Consider the following 20143-nt stretch of genomic DNA (forward strand, 5'->3'; position numbering starts at 1 on the left):
TGTGCTGCTTCACACACACACACACACATCTTGCACGATTGATGTTTGATGTCTGAAGGTCTTGAGGGCAACACGTCCAGAGCGGTCTTGCGAGAGACTGGCATTGAAAAAAACAACATTGTCAGTTGCGCCAACAAAATGCATGATTCTGCACAGCTGCGTGCGAGTCCCACTTGAATCCACATGGGCACGAAGGAAACGGGACAACGCTGTACCTTGCCGAGCCCTGCTTTTGTCGATCAGCGCCGCACACGAGCAAGTCCACGCATCCGATGTGGGCTGATCAACTCTAGTGGTATGGAGCTCCGAGTCTCATCCAATAAAAGGGGAAGACTCGCGTTAGACTGTGGAGTCCATGCCCAGACCACGATGTGGCTTTTCCATCGCTGTCTTGGTGGGACCGTGGAAATCTAATCTCGCCAAAGGCCTGCTAACGCCGTCAACATGGACGACGGCACGTGGAGACGGCGGCGCCACGCGAGGGTAAGTTACTGCATACTGCAATTCATTCCTTCACTCCTCTTTCACCCCGTTGGTCCCCTTCATTCATCGCCATCCACGATGAAGTTCCCATTGGCAGCAGCATTGCTTGCCATCTCCCCCCTAAGTCATGGATCCACCGACGAATATGCTGAGGAGAAGAGGGAATACTCCAAATTGACGTCAACCGCTCTGACGAATGGCCTTGCAAAAGTCACAGCCCGCGAAATCGACGCTCGCGCAAGTGGCGCAACATCCTCCTGCACGCACAAAAACCTCGTATTCCGAAGAGAATATGGTGCTCTTTCACACGCAGAAAAATTGGACTACGTCCGGGCCGTACAATGTCTGCAGACTCTACCGGCTCGGACTCCAGCAAATGTTTCCGCTGGAGCGCGGTCTCGCTTTGACGATTTCGTCGTCGTGCACATCCAACAGACTCTGGACATTCACTTTTCGGGAATCTTCCTACCCTGGCATCGCTGGTTCACCTACTCGTACGAGAAAGCCTTGCGGGAGGAATGTGGCTACAAGGGCTATCAACCATACTGGGACTGGCCTAAATATGCCTCCSCACCACAGGATAGCCCGATTTTCGATGGCAGCGAGACGAGTTTGGGAGGGAATGGCGAGTTTATTGCGCATGAAGGACCGCTGCTTGTTTCTCCCCAAAACTCTTCTCTCACCCTGCAACTCCCTCCAGGTGTTGGAAGTGGCAATGTCACGACGGGTCCTTTTGCAAACATGACCGTCAACCTGGGACCGTTTTCTGGGTTGAACACCACTAAGCCGGGCCCAGACGGTGGGTTGGGATATAACCCAAGGAGATTGAAGAGAGATGTCGGACCTGCTGTTAATGAGCGATATGCCAACTACAGCACCACACTGAGTAAGTCGATACGCCAGGTCATATCATGACACATACTGATAGGCACGTACAGACCTCCTTCAAAAGCCCGACATTGCCGAGTATCGTCTTCTCTCCGAAGGCATTCCCTATGTTGAGATTGGCCCTCACGGAGGAATCCACTATGTCATGAGCGGTGACCCAGGCGGTGACCTCTTCACATCTCCTGGTGATCCTGCTTTCTGGACGCACCACAGCATGATGGACCGCATGTGGACGTATTGGTAAGTACCCCCGCGAAACCTACACCAACTCGATCAGCAATGTCTAATGTATTTTATTTCCCACAGGCAACTTCTCGGCTGTGGTGATGAGCGATACACGGAGGAAGAAATGAACGGCGGCGTATACGGCCACAAAACCTGGCAAAACCAGCCACCGTCGAGAAAGGCTCTGTTCACCGATGTCATTGATATGGGTTATGCAGCCGAGTCAACGACTATTGGTGATGTGATGGATACGCTTTCAGGGCCGTTCTGCTATCTTTATATATAGATGGTAGCCAGGACTATAATGTATAGTTACTAGTAACTTAAGCAGATGAGGAGGTACTTGTTGTATGTCTGCATCTTCTCAGTAGATGTCATCATCAATACCAGAAACAATCTACGAGAGCAAGAGAAAAAAAAGAATGGGATCCCTGACGGGCCAAGAACACACCCCGCCTGTGCTCCACACTTTTGCTCCCCACGAGCAGCTTCGATAGGTAATGTAAGGGATCACAGACGTTTGTCATTATCTCCGCGTGAGTAATAAGTAATCAAGCATTGAATACACCTCATCTACCTATCCTGTACGAAAAAACAACAGCAATCGAACACACCAACAAGACAACAACAAAAAGTTGACAATCTCCATCAACCATGCCATCCCAATACGCAACCTACCCCTCCCTGCGCAACAAAACCGTCCTCATAACCGGCGGCGCCGAAGGCATAGGCGCAGCAACCATAACCGCCTTCGCAAACCAAGGCTCCCGCACCATAATCCTCGACATCTCCACCTCATCCGCCTCCCTCTTAATCGAATCAATCCGTTCATCAGCAAACAACCACTCCACTACTCAGTACCTTCCAGAATTCCACCAATGCGACGTCACAGACTTACGCGCTTTGAAATCCATCGCGGAGGAAGTAGTGAGGAAATATGGAAAAGTGGATGTTTTGGTTAATAATGCTGCGAGTGCTGGGGGATTGGCGAGGAAGGGTACGGAGGAGGTTGATGAGGAGAGTTGGGAATTTGGGGTTAATGTTAATTTGAGGCATCAGTTTTTTTTGACCAAGTGGTTGGTTAAGGGGATGAGGGAGCATGGGGGAGGAAGTGTGATTAATATGGGGAGTATTAGTTGGAGGATTCCTTCTGTGGGGCGTGAGTTTATTCTTTTTTTTTTTTGCACTCCTTTCTTTTCTTCTAGGTTGAGGTATTTGTTTGCTGATGATTGTGATTAGTGCCTGTGTATGCGGCTTGCAAGGCGGCTGTCGTGGGTCTGACCAAGACGCATGCGAGGGAGTTTGGGAAAGATGGGATTCGAGTTAATAGTGTTATGCCTGGAAGTATTGCGACCGAGAGGCAGATCAAAGAAGTCCTGACGGATGRATACAAAGCCGAGACGATTGCGGCGCAGGCATTGAAGAGGGTTTTGGTTCCGGAGGAGGTTGCCAGGGTGATTTTGTTCTTGGCTAGCGATGATTCGAGTGCGGTGACGGGAAGCAATTATGTTGTTGATGGAGGCTGGGTTTCGGATATGTGATTGAGGATGTGGCAAAGAAAGTCCATAGACCTGGACGTACGGCTTGTATTGAGGGGGGAACAGGTCTATTTGATGCCTGGAATGGAAGCTATGCAATGATGAAAGTAGGGGGTAACTGGTGATATTTACGATTTCCAAAAATCTATTTACTTGAAAGATAACAGAAAAATCCCATCCAAAAGTATGCAAAATAGCTGCACTAAAGTGATCGAAACCAAGACTTCGATTATTGCTGAAATGACTCTCCTCCTGTCGGCTTTCTCTATGGCGGCTTCAACAAGCGCGTACATCTCTCCGCGCATATCGGGTGTGTGAGCTCGAGCATTCCAATTGTATCCTTGGCGGAAATCCCGGAGGCACATCGAGAGCTCCATAAACGAAAAGACGACATCTCCACGAGCAGGTTGTGAGAGGCCGAAAATTTTGCCACAAAGTCTCCGGAGGTCCTGAATTGCCTGAGAAATTCCAACCATGTGCTGGAAGAAGGTCGGCTTGCGGACGGCGACTTCGTAGGAAATTTTTATTCTGTCAGTCAGCCTGTGATATCGTGTGATGAATTCCGCTCCTTCARATCCCCAAAAGAATGCTATGCTGATCGCGTTTGGATCGTAATGTAGGACTGCCTTGATACGCGTTCCGTTTTCGAGATACTTCCGCCAGTATCTGGCGCGGATATCGAATTGCTTGAGAGGTGAGAATTCGGCATCTCGAATGTCAACGCGGATCTCTTCGGGTAGAGTGAATTGGAGAGCATGGAGAAACTCGCCCCGAATTTTTCGGTTGACTAGCGATAGAGCGCTACGGTCGATGATATAGCAGGGTGTCGTGGCGTCCGGAACTGCGGACGAGTCATCAATGCTGCGTGGGCGAGTGTAGCCTTTTCGGAGCGTTGCTTGAGATTTGATGACTGTGAATGTGGTCATTAGCCAAAGAGCGAATATCCAGGAGCATCAAATGGGATTCACCTTCAGCATACACCATGTACCTTAGCTCGGTGGGTAAGTCAAGTAAGCGGAATGGAGGTGGGTTCAGTGGGGCGAGCCATTGCGAGGGGATGATTCTCCGGAAAGTGTCCATGATGGTTGTTAATTCAGATGACGGGGTTGTGTCGGATGGGAGGTGCGAGGTTTATATAGAGAAGAAAGTCTGCGGATATCCACGGCCATTTGGTAGCCGGTGACTCCGCGTGAATGAAAGTCCTCAACAAGTCTCAGCCCCGCAGCCATTTGACGGAAAGTCCAAGTTTTATTTCAGCAAGGAAACCAAAAGGAAGCAAGATCCTCAGGCTCGGGAATTGAGGCGCAGCCATGTTATGATGATGATCAAGAGAAATTGTAATATGGCATGGTAGATGACACTCTTGGAATATGTTCTCAAGTGGCTCTTCCCGATTGAAACGAACGACGTCCTCCAGTTGCTCAGCGATAGTGCATGCGATACAACCGTCGCATGGAGCAAGAATCGTCTGGWGGACATTGGCACCGAATTTCAGAAGCTCATGATTAGAATCATCATCCGGGTTTTCAGGAGAACCTAAAAGCAGAAGATGTTTGGGTCGGCGGACGAGGTTCCAACCGGCATATATCGGGAGGGAATACCGCACATATCTGCTAAACTTTCCATCCCATGGACGGATCCAGTAGGAGATTGCGAGATTTGTTGATGATGAGCCATCCTGCCCTGGCTGTGTGGCACATGTCGCCAGGAGAGTTTCAATAACATGGGGCGGACCGGAAAGTACTTTCTCAACATCCACTATAACATGAATGCGCGTTGCGTTTCGAAGGAGTACATCCCGCTCCGAGCTAGTGATGGTGTTGTGTACGAGTTCCGTGAGGTGAGAAATCTCGATGGTGAGATCTCTAGCATAAGCATATAACGGAGAGAAGTCTTTCCGGATTTGTCGATTCGTTGCTACCAGTCCCATAGACTTGGGCATGCATATCTTTGTGGAGGTCTCACACCGACTGCCGTTTTGATCGCCGCGACGACCATGATGTGGGCAGATCTTCGTGCGGCATGAACAGCAGCGGTCTTTTGGCTCGAAAGTGCGACATGAGTGTACATAGCCACAGCCTTCAAGGACCACATTTTGAGTGTTGATGTATTCATAATATATCATAAAGCGAAGCTCTCGAGGAAGTTCGAGGAGTCTGCTTTTTGAGGATCGGTCCATGGTGAGTTTGATCGCGATGATGCTTGCGTTGGTGGTGGAACTTCGCATCTAGAGTGGAAAGCGGCGTAGTCAGAGTAAGAAAAAAGCAGCAACTTTGAAGCTGTCAGGACCAACCGAGTGTGGGTCTAATTGCCTTGCTTCATGAACCATGGTTGTCGCTGCTGAGCGACCCAAGCAATCAATAATACAGGCGCGGATATCTTATTCACGGGAGTCAGGAAGCTCAGTAATGTAGGTGACATTTCTCGAGAAAGTGTATTCCAGGGACCAGAAATGAGGTAACCGAGACATGATGGATTCTCTGACTCTCTCGTGGTCTCGCAGCTATCGGCAGAGGCCAAAAGCAATGAGTAATACAGCCGCAGCATGTCCAGTGTGAGAGACCCGTGGGGAAACCCAAGATCAGGAATGCAGATACCACTGATTGGTCCAAAACCATATTAAGATTAGACGACGACCGCTCTCCGCGTCGCGCCACGATTATATCTGTATCCATGTTAGTGAAGGTGCCTGATCATATGATACAAGATGCATAAAAGGGTCATACCCGGATGAGCCAGGAAAGTGCTCTCCGCCTCGCTGATATCACAGATACCACACGTAAATTCAAATGGCAATTTGACGACATATTCCCACGACTTCTTCAAGAAGAAGCTTCGTCGCAGCCACTGGCTTTCGGAGAAATTAGCGTCATGTCGTTGTTCTTAGCTTCCATGAAGGAGATGAACAGCTGGCGAATCATATCCGGAGGCATATGTTCCGCTCGCTCCTTGAGGATAGGCAGCGTCAGGGTTTGCTTCAACATGTTGAAGATCCATCGACGCAGCTCGGAGCCGTCTCTGGATCTCGCCCATCCGTGTTCGAAGCTTTGCTGCGGTCAATTAGCATGAGCATCCCCAAAGCCGGATAGCTGCCGGTTCTGCCGCATCGCCGCACATACAATAGGGAGCTCGTATCTCTCTTGAGAATACTTGTTGAGCATGGCCATCGACGCGGCTTTCAGGCCATCGTCTTGCATTGCGTCGCCGATAACCCACCAGTGGACGAGACGGTCGATGACAAGGCATTGCTCGTGCTGTCTGAGGTATGCCACGGTTTCCGCCGATGAGTCTGGGGGTGGCGCTTTGAGATTTCTCGTGGAAATGGTTCCAAACTGTACCCACGACTGCGTATGGACGTGTTAGCGCATGCAGCGTGTGCCACCACCTTTCGAAACGCACCGTGTACTTCTCGAACTCGGCAGGGGTGATGTCAAGCAGGTAGATTCGCCGGCCGCAAGCATCAAACCAGTCCTGCTCGATGCATTCATTAATAAACCACGATCTCTGACGACTGCCGGCGACGTCTGTAGTGATGGACTCGGAGGTGCTTGGAAACACGAACGTGACCATGCACGGTGGAAGCAGTCTAGAGCGAGGTTAGCTCAGTGGGSGATTATCTAGCGGATGAGACGACTGACGTTCGCTCTGYGCTGGCGCTTTCGCTTCCGTGCTGGATGTATTTGCCCACCTGGACGCTGTCGCTCTGGGTCACGCTGGATTTGGCAGTCTTGCGACGCATCATTATTAGCACGACTGCTGAGGATATGTCAGTAGAGAGGGGTGATGATTAGATGATGAAATGTTGTTGAGTGTGAACTGGACGAGTGAGCCTGAGGAGCTGGGGGCAGAAGGGTAGAAGGCGAGACGTATATCGAGCGCCAAGGAAAGTGAGGAAGCGAGGAAGTGAGGAAGTGAAGGAGCAGTGCTGCCTGGTGCTCGAATTCTGAGTGAGCCCAAGTGAGGAAAGAGCGGTAGCGTACCTGCCCCAAGTTTGCATGCACTATATCTTCTTTTGATCCAGCGTGGTGGCATCCAGCTCTTTGGCATCCAGCTCTTTCGATGCCACCACCCGACCTACGTATAGACTATGCGTCCGCTTCTCTCGCCCCTTGGCACCGAAGCCGCATTTTGTGATGCGGAGGGGTCTTGTGCCTTCCGTGCTGACCCGCTCTCACCTGCGCAACGACTCCAGATCCAACCATACTGCTACATCTTCTGTACAGTCGCATATATCATACACCTTCCGTCTCCACCATATATCTCTTCACCAACTCGCCTTCTTCACTCCCGGTAGACGTCCTGCCAGCGCGTTCATTCTGAATTGATACTACCCATTGGTTAATAATGACTCCATTCCGTCACCATTCCCTCAAACTCACTCTGGCCATTCTGAAGTCCTGGAAGATACCCCTACCCTTACCACCCATCATACATCGATTCTTGATCTGGGTGGAGCGCGTGTAGCAATGCATTTGGGTGAGTTGTAGCTGCGCCTGCGCTCGTGTTCGCTGAGGGAGAGATGTGTTGCGGATGATGTAGCGGAGAGCCTGGCGCTCGGGTTCATGCTGCTCAAAAACCTTTCGCTTGGTATGATCGCGGATGATTTTGTTGTTTATGAAGCAGGAGAGATCCAGCACCTTGGAGCGAAATTGAGACATGACGGTGATGCGTCGAGGTGGACGGCAATGTATTGGCGCATCGAGGTGCTGTCGTCGACTGGAGATCGAGATATGGCTGACTAACGATTTACAGTTTAAGCATTGAGGATGCTCCCGTCATTTGCTTGGGAGACTTTGACTTGACATCTTTCACATTATCGAATACTTTACAACTTCATCAACAACATTATCTACATTTCAATCAAGTCTCCACATCGGACGCGCTGAAGTGCTCTCATGTTCCTCATTGAAGCTTTCATTCACTGCGATGGCGCCAATCTTTATCGAGGAGGATGTCGAAGCACTGATCCGGCACTTCCCGCCACTGTCATTGGACAAGGGTAGTAGACCTTCGCTGGTGAGGARCCTCTCCGGCAACGCATTGGTAGACTTCACGACTGCTCTGTCACAATTCGAGTCGGTCTTGGAGCAAGGAAGCTCCCGGATCGAGATTTCTGAGATTTCCTCCCTTCTTGGCATTGAAAAGGAAGCCGAGCAACATATATTGGACCAATGTTCGTTGCTGCTGTATTTCAGCAAGGACGGCAGGTACCTGATCCCCGTTCCTGTTGCAGACGCCATCCATGAAGAACTTGCAGATCTGGCAAGGACATCGTTTGTCGACCTCGGCGCTTTCGCCGCCAGTCAAGACATTGCACCCCGTTCAATTGAGCGATGGATCAAGTTTGACTCCGGATCGAAGTGGCAGACTTTCAGTATCGAAGAGAAGCGCTTTCTCTGCAACCAGTCTTTGAAGCAGAACATTGAGACGCGCATCCGGGAGGCGATCAATGCAGCGGGAACAGACGTGTGCAATGTGTCTGCAAATTTCGATGATGAAGTCCAGACTCCCATCTTGCAGTTGCTCGTCGATCTGATCACCAAAGGCCAAGGGGGAGATGTCATCCTTGATGGAGTTCAAGTGATCTACGTACCCAGCGAGTACTCTGCCGCTGCCGAGGATCGATATCGACAGTCCCAGCTTGACCGGGTTCATCTCATGGCAACTGAGTTGGAAGACAACCGTTTCTCTATCATTCAGCTTCGCGAGTCCGGCGCAAACACACCATCGACTGGTGCCACGTTGAACATCGACGAACTAGAACAAGCTGTCAGAGCAAAGTTCGAAGATTGGCATCACGAGGGTACTCAACTATGCACCATCACACTCTTACCAGACTCCGGAAGACAGACGTTCAAACCTAAACATGACTCCCAATCTCGATTGCTGGTAGACGCTGGAGTGTTGCAGCACGAGCTGGGAAGACTCAAAGCTGCTGCCATTGCTCGCGTGGAAGACGATTGGTCAAAAGAAGGCGATCGTCCGAGCTCTACGACGACTATTCAAAATCTGCGCGGCGCGTCAGTATCTCCAAGACCAGGTCTCGCACATTTGATTCTTCGCAGTGAGTGCGTTACAGAGCTGGAAGACGCTGTCGTTCGGCGACTCGACGAGCTTCAGCAGGGTGATCACATCAAGCTTGTGCAGCTTTTGGAAGCAAGACTCCTCGCGCCATTCCAGCTCTACGCTAGTGGCATCAGCACGATTGTGGATGCAACCCTGAGACAGCATTTGGAAGAGTTTTCGTACGACCACTTTCGCCGAGAGGTTATTCCCCAAACAATCAAAAGTGCGGCCGATCTGAGGCTGTTGCAGGAGAAGTCCAGTAACAGGGAGATCGAAAAGCTACGGCAAGCCACTGTCGATGCAAAAGCATTTGCCGCTCTGCAGACCAGCATCGCAAAGTTCTCAAGAAAGATGAAGATTGCGGCTGCTAGTAGCGATGCCTTGAAGACGACGCAGATTCGGAGTCTACAGCAGAGTGTGAAGTCTATGAAGCAAATGACGCGAGGGTCGGACTGCCTTCAGAATTTAATATGGGTGCTCCTCGCGCAAAGAAGCGGAGGGTTGTACATGAGTTCTGGGAAGGACACTTCTCGCATGATCAAGCAGTATGAAGCTGTTGGTGATGCCGAAATGGCGTCACGGTTGGTCCAGTGGCGAGATTTACTCAAAGCTGGCCGGGAGGGCAAGGAAGACTTGCAAATGATGAGAGAGATCGCAAAGTTGACTGTGGAGCAGATGGCTGCAACTGAGCAGTGAGGAACACATGTAGAGTCACTCTCCCGCCGTACAGCATGGTCCATCCATCGCCCGCGGTCCACGACTCGCGCAAACCTCCGACACACATCGAAGACGCAATTGGTCCATGCGTGGCAGCATTCCCGCATGAGATGGCGCATTGCGATGGACTTGCAGCGGCTGGACGGACATACCCTTCCGCGAGGTCGGAGGATTCACTTGCGCTTGGCGGCATCGAATGAAGCTGGTTGCATACCACAACTCGACACTCATGCTCTGCGAAGGTCTCTTGCCATGCCCATGAACAACGTTCGCGATGACCGCTCAGCGCATCACCGAGGTGGCTTCATTCGCCATAGCGAAACTCGAGGCCTCCAGGTGGAACATGACATAGCTCATAGAACATCATATCACTCTTGAGTCAGATGGCGACGGCCGTAGCGTCATTCAGATTCGACAGAACAGCAACGCCGAAGGTTCACTCATGTGGTCACTCGGATCTGAGTYCGATCCTACATCAGTCGAAGAAGTGCCTGCCAAGCACCGACATGACAAAGCTTGGTGAGTCGGGAACGACTTTTGTGTGTCCGATGAGCCTTGTGCATCGGTGGCTCGAACTTCGACAGCTAAAGCTGCGGAGTTTAGATCTCCCTTTGAGGAGATCTAACACGATTGAAATAACTCATCGCGCTGCCTTGCGACACCTGCAAAGGGGTGTCAACGTAGACAAACCACAGACTGTAAGCGTCGGAACGCTTTGCAGCAAGGAACATCAGAATCTACAAGTTTTGGATGAGTAGTTGCTAGCATTGATTGCATCATCACGGACCGGGATCTGGAGGCGCCACGATTCGAAGGTTCGCCCGAACCGCACATGTCAAACAAGGCAAACAGGGCCAGCGTGCGCTAGTATCGCTGTATGGGACCATGATTCTTATACGGGAACCGCCATCGCATCGTATGGTCCCGCGCAGAAGGCGCAATTCTAAGACAATGACTCGCAGCGGTGCCCTAGTCCACCAGTAGACTTTAAAAGGCGTCATATAGACTGGGATTCTGCGCCAAGCTCGGAGAACAACCACAGTTCTATGACTTCCAGATTATATGGTTTTCGATTGGCTTAGGGACATGAGTTGTGGTAGCAATGTGACGAGTGAGGTTGCAGTGATACTATCTCGGCCTGAAGCGCACTCGGCTTCACGCTGTATTCATTTCTTCCCTTCTCACATCGCCTTCAACAACTAACCACTAAGACTGAGTCTTGTTCACAATCAAGATGAGAGTTCTGGCAGCTCTATTGGTCGCTGGACTGAGCGTCGCTTCCGCCAATCTCTTTTCTCCCGGCAACGAAACTACAGCCACCGCTTTACAGCAGATCCAGAATCAGACTGATCTTCCGCTACCGAATTGTGCAGTAAGCATCAGCTATCGAAAACAGAAGAAACAGCGAATACTGAACATCGCGCTAGGGCCTTTGTTTCGTTCAAGTCCTTCCAGAATACAGCTGCTCCCCCGATGACATATCCTGCATTTGCCCGAACGCAAATCTCACCACATCACTCTCCGCTTGTTTCACCTCAAATTGTACGATACCAGACGGCCTCATCGCACAAAAGTTCTCCAAAGACACCTGTGGAGCCGTGAGCCGCGATGTGGCCCCAATCACGAGGGGCCTTACCTGGGGATTATTTGCTTTTGCGCTGATTTTCGTGGGCGCACGATTCTTGGCTAGACCGGAACGATTGAATGGTAGTGGATATGGAACAGACGACTGGACGATTCTGCATTGTCTTGTGTTGTTGATTCCTATCAATGTTCTGGTTCAGACCATGACGGATAACGGGCTTGGAACGGATGCTTATCAGGTTCCTGCTCTGAGGATTACGTCTATGCTGCAGGTGAGTAATGTGTTACTCCCTTACAAGACGAGGTACTGATGACATTCCGAAGCAATTCTTCGTCTTCACAATCCTTTACTGTGCCCTGGTAATGGTCACGAGAATCAGCATCCTGCAACTCTACCTCCGAATCTGGCGAGAAGCTGCTGTGGGAGTCTGGTTCCGTCGAACTTGCTGGATACTGATCTGGGTTCACGTTGTTACTCTATTTGCTTATTGCATAAGTTTGGTCTTTCAGTGTACTCCTGTCGCCTACGCCTGGACCGCTTGGGACGGTCTGCACAAGGGAACCTGTGTCAATCGCCAGGGACAGCTGTATTCACTCGGTGCGATCAACATCTGCTACGATGTCATCGTCTTTGTGCTACCACTACACAACTTTTTGAAGTTGAATATCTCTTGGAGGAGAAAGACGGGGGTGTTGACGATCTTCATGGTGGGATTGTTGGTTACGATTTGTGCTGTTGTAAGTGGTTACTCATTCTTAAGGCTTCTCGATTCCTGCTGACGGGTTGTCCACAGATTCGACTCCAATACCTCGTAAAGATTGGTAGAAGCGCCAACCCAACGTGGGATTACAACTCTGTCGTACAGTGGAGTTCGATCGAAGCGAACTTCAGCGTGATCTGCACTTGCATGCCTGCTGTGAGTCGCCTGTCGCCCTCGCGTGTATTATCGACAAATCCACTGACATAATTAACCAGATGGCCGGACTCCTCCAACGCGCATGGGCCGCGCTATCGGGTAACTCCATCAGCATCGAGCCCGGCGAGTGTAAAGCACCAGCTCACCCCTCTCAAATCGGTTCGTCTCCACCCCCAAAACCTTACCTACTAGCCCTTCCAAAAACTAACATCCAAAACAGACCCCGAACGAGCAGTCGGCCACGAAGGCATGATGCATCTCCGCCAAGTCTCCGATTTCGACGACTCCACCACCCGTTTCGACAGCGGAGACCGCAGCGCCCCCACCACCATCACCCAGAAATCCGGAGACTCGGATACCTTGGAAATGGTACATCACGCTCCCCGACAGGCCACTGCGACGGATTTCACCTACCGTGATCGCGATGGAAGGATGCATGAAGTGAAAGTYATTGATCGGCCTACGGAGGATATTGAATATGATAGGAATAATGATCGGGTGTCGAAGCAGGAGAAGGCGTTGAGGGATTTGCAGGCGGCGCGTGAGTCGCCCGAGTCGCCTATTGAGAGGACGGATTGGAATAAGACGGGTTGATGGTTTGAGTTGTTGTTGGAGAGTGAAGGAAGAGTGTAGGATATGATCTTTTAGCGTGGTCGGGCAATGTATTACTAGGAAAGCGTAGATCGCGACGATGAGATGATTCTTTACTACTTTCATGGCCGAAAGAAAACATGCGAAATTTCATCATAATAATGCTCAATGACATACATACGTAAAGCATCCATTACCACAACACCCTCGCACAATAACAACACCACGTCAACATCCCTTGCCCCCCAAAAACTCCAACACCATCAATCATCAAAATCATCATCATCATCCCTACTTCAAAACTTCTCCATAAGATTCATCCTCACAGTCCACATCCTCGCCCTCTTCCCATAGATATACATCGGAATCGTCGTCAACATGAACCCCAACTGAATACCTCCAATAGCAATAAACACATCTTTACTCCCCTCGGCTTCCAACCAATGATTGAAAAACAAACTAAACACCAATCCATGCAGAATGTTCTTGGAGAAATTCAACGTGACGAGCGCCTCGCCGGCGTATTGTCGATAGCTATCCACGGCAAAGGTAATCGCTGTGGTGCTTCCCAATGAGCAACCGAAAGATATGACTCCGAAGAACACGGTCGGAACGATCCAGGCGTTGCGTTCTTGTGCTGACCAGCCGTAGCCCATTAATCCGATTGTCGTGGAGATTGTGATTGGGATGGCCATGATGAGGCGGAATTCTGGCTCGTAGACGCCGCCGTTGCGACGGGAGAGATACCGGACGATGAGATCGGAGACCTTTCCGGCGACGGCTGTGCCGAGGATACCGCCTACAAAGGGCGAAATGTAGACCAGTCCGGCTTGGAGAGGGGTGAAGTTGTAGGTTTCCCTGGAAATGTAAATGTGAGAGACGGATTCGGAGAGGACGATGAGCCAGCCGATGGATAAGGCATACACCAAGGAACTCCAAAGAATGCTGGGATATGCGAAGAGAATGAAGGGTCGGATTGCAACGCGGATCCAACTGTCATCTCGAAGCCGGCCGGACCATGGACGGAGCTGCTGTACAAAGCTTTTCGGGGGAAGTGCTATGCGGTCTTTGGTGTATGCATTTCGTGGGTCGTAATGATGGGAGTGATCGCTGAGGTCAGTGGGTACTCTTGAGATGGGGAGCATTTCAGGCATTTGGGCTTCCAGCGCTGAAGAGTTGGCCTCGATGCCGAAGTAGCCTGCGGGTTTGTTCTCAACGTGGACGGGCTCTTCCTTGAGTGCTTCTTCCACCGGTGTTGGTTTGATCGCATCAGCGTCGTCAGTACGATCGGAGTCGTTGTCGTTGTCGTCCTTTTCATCCTCTGGAGTGTCTGCTTGGAAATGAATGTGTTTGCCAGCACTTTTTGGGTTCGCGGTGATGGTTTCGTCAGTCGGGTTCTCGGCCGAGCTGGGAACTGGCTTCCTTTCTACAACCGGGCTTGAGGGTCCGGAGATCGACTTCCAGACCTGTCCCAGGCGACTGGAACGGGGGCGCTTTGGGTTGTATCGAACGGGAGTTCGGTCCCAGAAGGTCTCTGGCACGAAGAAGAACAACAGGACGAATCCAAATCCAACGACTATGGCAACAACCCAGAATACCCTACGAGTGTCATCAGTATGTTTTCCTAATGTATATACCAGGAGAACTTACCATCGCCAACCAAGACTCTGGATAACAGCGGCTGAAACCAGAGGGACCAAGTTCTTCCCACCAAGCAGCAGCAAGGTATAGATACCCAATCTGTATGCCTTTTCATGCAAAAAGTAGATCTCTGCAACCGTAGCAGATGGAAGACATTCCACAGAACTGACAGCGAATCCTTGGAAGATTCTGGCCACCACCAGACTGGCAAAGTTGGGAGACAATGCACACCAGACCGACGACAGAATGAAGCAGAAAGCCGCAACCAGGTAGACAGGTCTCTTGCCAAAGAGAATGGCAGTGGGACTCAGCACCACGCTTCCCAGCCCAAGACCCATCATGTATAGTCCGGTTGTAAGAGCCACGCGTGGCWCAGAGATGTCATATTCCTCTGCAATATCATCGAAGCCAGCCGCTAAGATGGGGGTCATACCACCGCCCACCATGCAGTAGAAGCCAAGAGACAGCAACGCGACATCTCGACGCCAGACCTTCCAGTTGAGTGGATCGTTCAGACTGTCATCTGGCTGTGGTTCCAAGACGATCTTCCCGTCTGCGGTGAGCTTCTTCTCCTCTTTAACTGGTTTTGGTGGGTTTCTGCTCCGACTCCGTGAGCTCGATCGAGATTGAGAGTAGGGGTATGCGAAGGAGGAGGCGGAGGTACGACCGGGTGCATTACGCATACCCAGAGGTTCGTTGTATTCGGAGACCTTGGAGAGCAGCAGAATGGAGCCGGGGACCTAGCAGAGAAGTCATGTCAGTTGCTGTCACTCTTCCCTCCCGCCAAGTGAATATATACCTCTTCAGTTTGGCGATCATTGAGTATGCCCATATTCCACCTCGGAGGCCTCTTCTCCAACCCTTCCTCAACCCCCGAATCTTTCTCGCTGGGAGTACCACTCTTCCTACCATTCCCATTCATCTGCTTCCAACCAAGACGTCTCTTTCCCGCTCCATCATCCACAGGAGGAGTAGGAGGAGACACGACGGAATCCCCAACAACCTTCTCCTCTGTAGCCATGCTGTATATATATCTTCTATCGTTCTAACACAAGGCAGCCGTCAAGAAGGAATAAGGAAGAATGCTCGCACAGGCCCGTCCGTATATGCCCAACAACACAAGATCAAAAACCAAACCGCCAAGTAAGACAAGCAAAACCCCGTTCAACACATCAAACAGGCATGTGGCAGCGCGTGGTCCACCCTTTTGTAGATACGAGGTCATGCGCGTGAAAGGTGAATCCTGCAAGACATCGGATGGAGGGGGGAGTGAATGATAGCAACCGCGTCCGGGGAACCAGAGGCGGTGGCGGCGCATTATTATCTTTTATTTTTTTACACCTCGCAGATGCAGACGCGCACCATCGTCGGTACAGGGATGCAATGTACGGGATCCCCCCCCCAAAACAAAAAGACGCGCGAAGATAAGTTAGGTGCAAAGGATGTCATTCGGGGAACAAGCGGGCGGCGGCATCATCGCGACGGATTCCCGGCGCGGTTTCATGATCTTCGGGCTTGCTTCCTGTGGGATGTGGTCCCCACACTCCCACACAATAATCTCTCCAGCCTCTAGATCTACTCGGATGAGCCGTGGATTCAACCCTTGCACGTGCCGGAGAGGCTCACACGGCCCGAAGAACAACCAGTGCCCCCTACGGAGAGATGGAGCCTGGGAGCTATGAGACGAACGTGCACAAGTCACTGATTGATTCGCTCGACGCTGTATGGTGACGTTGAGCGCGCCTGCGAATGAATGGGTTGTCTCACCGCCACGGGCCTACAGAAACATGTGTGTGCGCGTGCGTGTGCGGCACATTTTAGAGCTGTCTGCACACGCAGCTAGACGAGGCGGGTAGCATTATTCTAACAGGTTGAGGTGCCGATAAGAAGACGCAGGGTGGGACCAAGGTATCTTGCTGCTGGCTAGACGCCTACGCCTACGCATACCAGACATCATCGATTATTCTTCCACTTGCCGTTCCAACCTTGTCATCAGCACATGATCTAGCCCGCCAGAGAGGTATTTGAGTGATACGTCTATTGATTAGCTAGTATTTGCGAATCTACTTTCTGCTGGCTGGACTGCCGCTCCCAAGCGTGTGGTACTGTGTTCGAGCCCGCACTCGCTCGGCCATTATCTCCTCTTCGCTTTGCATCTTGGACGTCGATGAGTCCGATTTGTCTTCGGCTGGCTTGACTGCCGTGTCTGCGCCATTTCGACTTGAACTCTCAGCTGCTATTAGTGCAGGCTTTGTATCTCGGTCAAAGTCCGCTTCGTTGATATCTTCGTCCATGGCAAAGTTATCCGTGACATCAGCCAGACTCTCATGCATTCCGCCGTTCATGCTGGGAGATTTCGATGATCGTCTGAGACTACTCTTATCATCCAGTCGATGGGCAGAGTATCCCGAAAGACGCCTGGAATCACTCGCATCGTCAGGTGAGAGGCTCGCCTCAACACCTTCGGTTGCATCCACAACGTTCAGCACTTCCGTAGCGCCTCGAGCGAGATCAGTCGTAGAATTCTCAGCCGCAACAGCATCTGCCGCGCTCTCGGGCACTTTAAGAACGCTATCAGTATCCGCATTGCTAATGATGGAAGGTGTCGATGATCGGGGAGAGTGCCTCTGGACTGGCGATGGCCTACGTGGCAGAGCCGGAGGTGTCTTTCCTGCCTTGACCGGGATCTTGCTCCCTTCCCAGCTAGCTTTGCGAGCCAAGTCGGGTTTATCTTTTTGTGGTGTTGGCACTTGAAGCTCGTTTTTAGAAGAAGGCGTTGTTGCTGATGAATGGGAAGTCGAAGCTCGAACTCCACTCGTGTCATCTGACGTCGCGGCGAAGGCTTGGCCTTCCACCGGCCCACTGTTTTCCTGCCATGGCTCAAATTCTTCGCTTTCACGAGGTATCTGATCTGCTTTGAGCCGCTCCGCAACCCCAGCTGCCTGCGGCCTTGGCGGTAAGTTTGGCACTGGCTTCCGTTTCATGTTTCCCCACAACGTCTTCTGCTGTGGTCCGGGGAGAGGTACTCCCGGCGGTGGGAGAGGCTGTCCTCGACCCATGGGCTGGTCCGCGGCAGGAGTTGTAGTTTCCTGCTTGGAATTCACACGAGGAAACACGGTCTTGTTGCGCTGGAGTGTATTCCAACCCCAGTTGCGTGCTGCGTTGGTGGCAGCGACGGTCGCGGCAAGGACATTTGCTTTCTTCGATTGGCTTTGACCACTCTGGGATGACGAGAGTGAGCTTGTAGCTGATCGCTCCGAGTCCGCGCTCTGAATCGAGAATGTACGAGCCGCAGGAGATGATGCAGAGTCGTCTGATGGCCGTCGGCTTTCCACGGTGCTTCCGGTTGCCGTTTCTGCAGGAGTGGAAGGCGCGTCATGTTCGGGATCAGGAATCTCAGAGRCACTCCCGTTCCGCGTGGACGATACCGTATTCTTCTCCGCACGATCGCGAAGATCTCGAAGCTCTTCTAGAGCATCTCTGGGTTGCTGCTGCGAACTTGGCGTTCCACGTGTTCGCCACAGTTTCCTGTTTGGTGTGGGAGTCGCACGCAAAGATGCGTCGTCGTTGCGCAYGGGTTCTACGTTCTGCCCATCAACGGCCACACTAGGAATCGACGAAGAAATCGAGGTAGACCTAAGCAATCTTGGAGAGCTAGAAGACTGCTGAGGCTTCTCCGGGCTGGTTCCTGGCTCGTTCCCTTGTTCTGTTGACTCCATTGTACGACGCCTGACCTGACCCTCGTCCACAGATATCGCACCGGAGGAGACGCCAGTAGATACAGCTGCTTCCACACCAGGTTGAATCTCAGATTCTTGCACTTCTTTTTCCGCAACACCCATGGCTTGAGCATCGTCTGGTTCTCCATCGTGCCGCCATAATCCACCACGAGCATGACTGCCACGAGTATCTGTGAATGGAAAGGGGATGTCGTCCCAATTAGGTCGCACGAGACCTTCCGCGATGGCTGTGCGCACTCTCTCCTCGATTGCTCGCAGCACGAATCCATAGGTAATCTTCCGCTCACTGACCACGGGTTCGACTCGAATCTCCATCTCTGGGACGCTTTCAAAGCAGAACCACATCCGATTCGACGGCGGTGGCTTGATTTGAAGCAGCATATTGCCACTTATGCGCTTGATTGTAGTCTTCAGTACCAAGTCAACAGTTCTGACTTTAAAGCGCGGCCCAAGATCGAGCCTTGCCACTGCGAGGAACGTGATTGAAAGACCGCCCGTGTACTTCATGTCGGCACTGATAGTCATATCACCCGTGATGTTCAGATCACGCATCTTGAAGTTGGAAAGCACAGGTCCTGCGTCGCCGAGGTTGAGCGATTGAATGCGGAGCGAGGGAATGAATGTCGGCTTTTGTATTCGCGCAATTTTCTTCTCAATCTTGAAGCGGATAAAGTCATTGATGGCATCAGTACGATGGATCGCAAGGAACACACGGCCGATGATTGCATTCAGAGCACGGGCTTCCGATGTCATGGAAGAGGAGTGGAGCATGGATTGGAGTTTGATAAGAGCATCAGTGTCCAATGCCCTAGGAGTGGGAGGATTTGTGCGAGCTGCCAGAAGAGCGTGGTAGAAGGCCTCTTTCTCGATGTTCGTCGCAGAGAAGAGGTAGAATGGTTTTGGTGGTGCTGTGCTTGCCGGCTGTAACGCGCCACTTGGCAGCTCCACGGGTGTAAGCACCACTGCTGTCCGCTTGATGAATAAGTCTGATTCTGGAATCTTTTTCTCGTCCAGATCTTCGTCTTCGACGGTACCAGATTGTAGCGAGACAGAGTGGTTCGCCAGGCTGATGACATGTTTGACCTCCACCTGTGCTGGCGAGTCATAGACCATTAAATGCCCATGGCGAAGGACGATGTACAGCACATTTGCCGGAGCAGGTTTCCGTCGAATGCCTGGAGCATCGGTCTCGTCGTGTTGCAGTAAAGAGGTGGCACTGCTGTTCTGTTTGTTGCCAGTGAAGACACTTCTGTACATGCTCTGGTAGACCGAAACAGACTCTCCGCCTGCACCATCTGCACCGTCACCAGTAGTCCCATTTGGATTTGTAGCTGTCTTGGACCCCAATGCTGTGAGGGCGGCTTGCAGGTCATACCGCCTCAGAACAGCGAACGATCCGCTTGCACCCRCATCTCCCGCGTTGTCCCGGCTTCTGTCCTGACTCTTCAATTTCGCAGAGCCCACATCCTGTCCTCTCAAGCTGTCCGATTCCTCAAGATCTGCATCGTTTCCTCCAATCGAAGCTCGGGGCAGCAAGTACCATGCAGTGATGGCCAGGAGCGGTAGAAAGGTCAGCCCTCCGAACACGTAGATGAACAGGATCGTCCGGAAGCCCATTATAGCAAGCTCTCATTGTGCATGGCTTGTGCTGCCGGTTCGGACGCACGTGTTGGTAGGCGAACAAATGGTTGTAATGTTCGTGTTGATGGGCGACGCGGTGTTTGATTTAAAGTGACGGATGAGACGGAGGGTC

The 20143-nt window shown here is 51.5% G+C and overlaps 10 protein-coding genes; 4 read left to right on the forward strand and 6 right to left on the reverse strand.

Annotated features, from left to right (window-relative positions):
* Positions 1–561: 561 nt before the first annotated feature.
* Positions 562–1882, forward strand: RCC_00401 (related to monophenol monooxygenase (tyrosinase); the record flags this gene model as incomplete). XM_023765553.1 has 3 exons in its annotated part: positions 562–1369; positions 1422–1611; positions 1678–1882. 3 exons carry the CDS (start codon positions 562–564, stop codon positions 1880–1882), a joined length of 1203 nt encoding a protein of 400 aa, XP_023621321.1.
* Positions 1883–2250: 368 nt separating this feature from the next.
* Positions 2251–3137, forward strand: RCC_00402 (related to D-arabinitol 2-dehydrogenase; the record flags this gene model as incomplete). XM_023765554.1 has 2 exons in its annotated part: positions 2251–2755; positions 2836–3137. The coding sequence occupies 2 exons, from the start codon at positions 2251–2253 to the stop codon at positions 3135–3137; spliced, it is 807 nt and encodes a 268-aa protein (XP_023621322.1).
* Positions 3138–3283: 146 nt separating this feature from the next.
* On the reverse strand, positions 3284–4214 carry RCC_00403 (uncharacterized protein; the record flags this gene model as incomplete). XM_023765555.1 has 2 exons in its annotated part: positions 3284–4044; positions 4103–4214. The coding sequence occupies 2 exons, from the start codon at positions 4212–4214 to the stop codon at positions 3284–3286; spliced, it is 873 nt and encodes a 290-aa protein (XP_023621323.1).
* A 133-nt stretch (positions 4215–4347) lies between these two features.
* RCC_00404 (uncharacterized protein) lies at positions 4348–5313 on the reverse strand (the record flags this gene model as incomplete). The annotated part of the gene is made up of 1 exon (XM_023765556.1): positions 4348–5313. One exon carries the CDS (start codon positions 5311–5313, stop codon positions 4348–4350), a length of 966 nt encoding a protein of 321 aa, XP_023621324.1.
* A 643-nt stretch (positions 5314–5956) lies between these two features.
* On the reverse strand, positions 5957–6876 carry RCC_00405 (uncharacterized protein; the record flags this gene model as incomplete). XM_023765557.1 has 4 exons in its annotated part: positions 5957–6184; positions 6254–6478; positions 6534–6720; positions 6773–6876. The coding sequence occupies 4 exons, from the start codon at positions 6874–6876 to the stop codon at positions 5957–5959; spliced, it is 744 nt and encodes a 247-aa protein (XP_023621325.1).
* A 522-nt stretch (positions 6877–7398) lies between these two features.
* On the reverse strand, positions 7399–7792 carry RCC_00406 (mitochondrial/chloroplast ribosomal protein S14/S29; the record flags this gene model as incomplete). XM_023765558.1 has 2 exons in its annotated part: positions 7399–7461; positions 7514–7792. The coding sequence occupies 2 exons, from the start codon at positions 7790–7792 to the stop codon at positions 7399–7401; spliced, it is 342 nt and encodes a 113-aa protein (XP_023621326.1).
* Positions 7793–8060: 268 nt separating this feature from the next.
* Positions 8061–9896, forward strand: RCC_00407 (uncharacterized protein; the record flags this gene model as incomplete). Its single annotated transcript, XM_023765559.1, has 1 exon — positions 8061–9896. One exon carries the CDS (start codon positions 8061–8063, stop codon positions 9894–9896), a length of 1836 nt encoding a protein of 611 aa, XP_023621327.1.
* A 1255-nt stretch (positions 9897–11151) lies between these two features.
* RCC_00408 (uncharacterized protein) lies at positions 11152–13012 on the forward strand (the record flags this gene model as incomplete). XM_023765560.1 has 6 exons in its annotated part: positions 11152–11289; positions 11345–11773; positions 11826–12239; positions 12296–12418; positions 12478–12577; positions 12639–13012. The coding sequence occupies 6 exons, from the start codon at positions 11152–11154 to the stop codon at positions 13010–13012; spliced, it is 1578 nt and encodes a 525-aa protein (XP_023621328.1).
* A 293-nt stretch (positions 13013–13305) lies between these two features.
* On the reverse strand, positions 13306–15671 carry RCC_00409 (related to MFS transporter; the record flags this gene model as incomplete). XM_023765561.1 has 3 exons in its annotated part: positions 13306–14608; positions 14660–15390; positions 15450–15671. The coding sequence occupies 3 exons, from the start codon at positions 15669–15671 to the stop codon at positions 13306–13308; spliced, it is 2256 nt and encodes a 751-aa protein (XP_023621329.1).
* Positions 15672–16713: 1042 nt separating this feature from the next.
* RCC_00410 (uncharacterized protein) lies at positions 16714–20007 on the reverse strand (the record flags this gene model as incomplete). Its single annotated transcript, XM_023765562.1, has 1 exon — positions 16714–20007. The coding sequence occupies one exon, from the start codon at positions 20005–20007 to the stop codon at positions 16714–16716; it is 3294 nt and encodes a 1097-aa protein (XP_023621330.1).
* Between the last annotated feature and the right edge of the window lie 136 nt (positions 20008–20143).

The sequence above is a fragment of the Ramularia collo-cygni genome (assembly GCF_900074925.1).
Source record: "Ramularia collo-cygni strain URUG2 genome assembly, contig: RCC_scaffold01, whole genome shotgun sequence".
Classification (NCBI taxonomy): domain Eukaryota; kingdom Fungi; phylum Ascomycota; class Dothideomycetes; order Mycosphaerellales; family Mycosphaerellaceae; genus Ramularia; species Ramularia collo-cygni.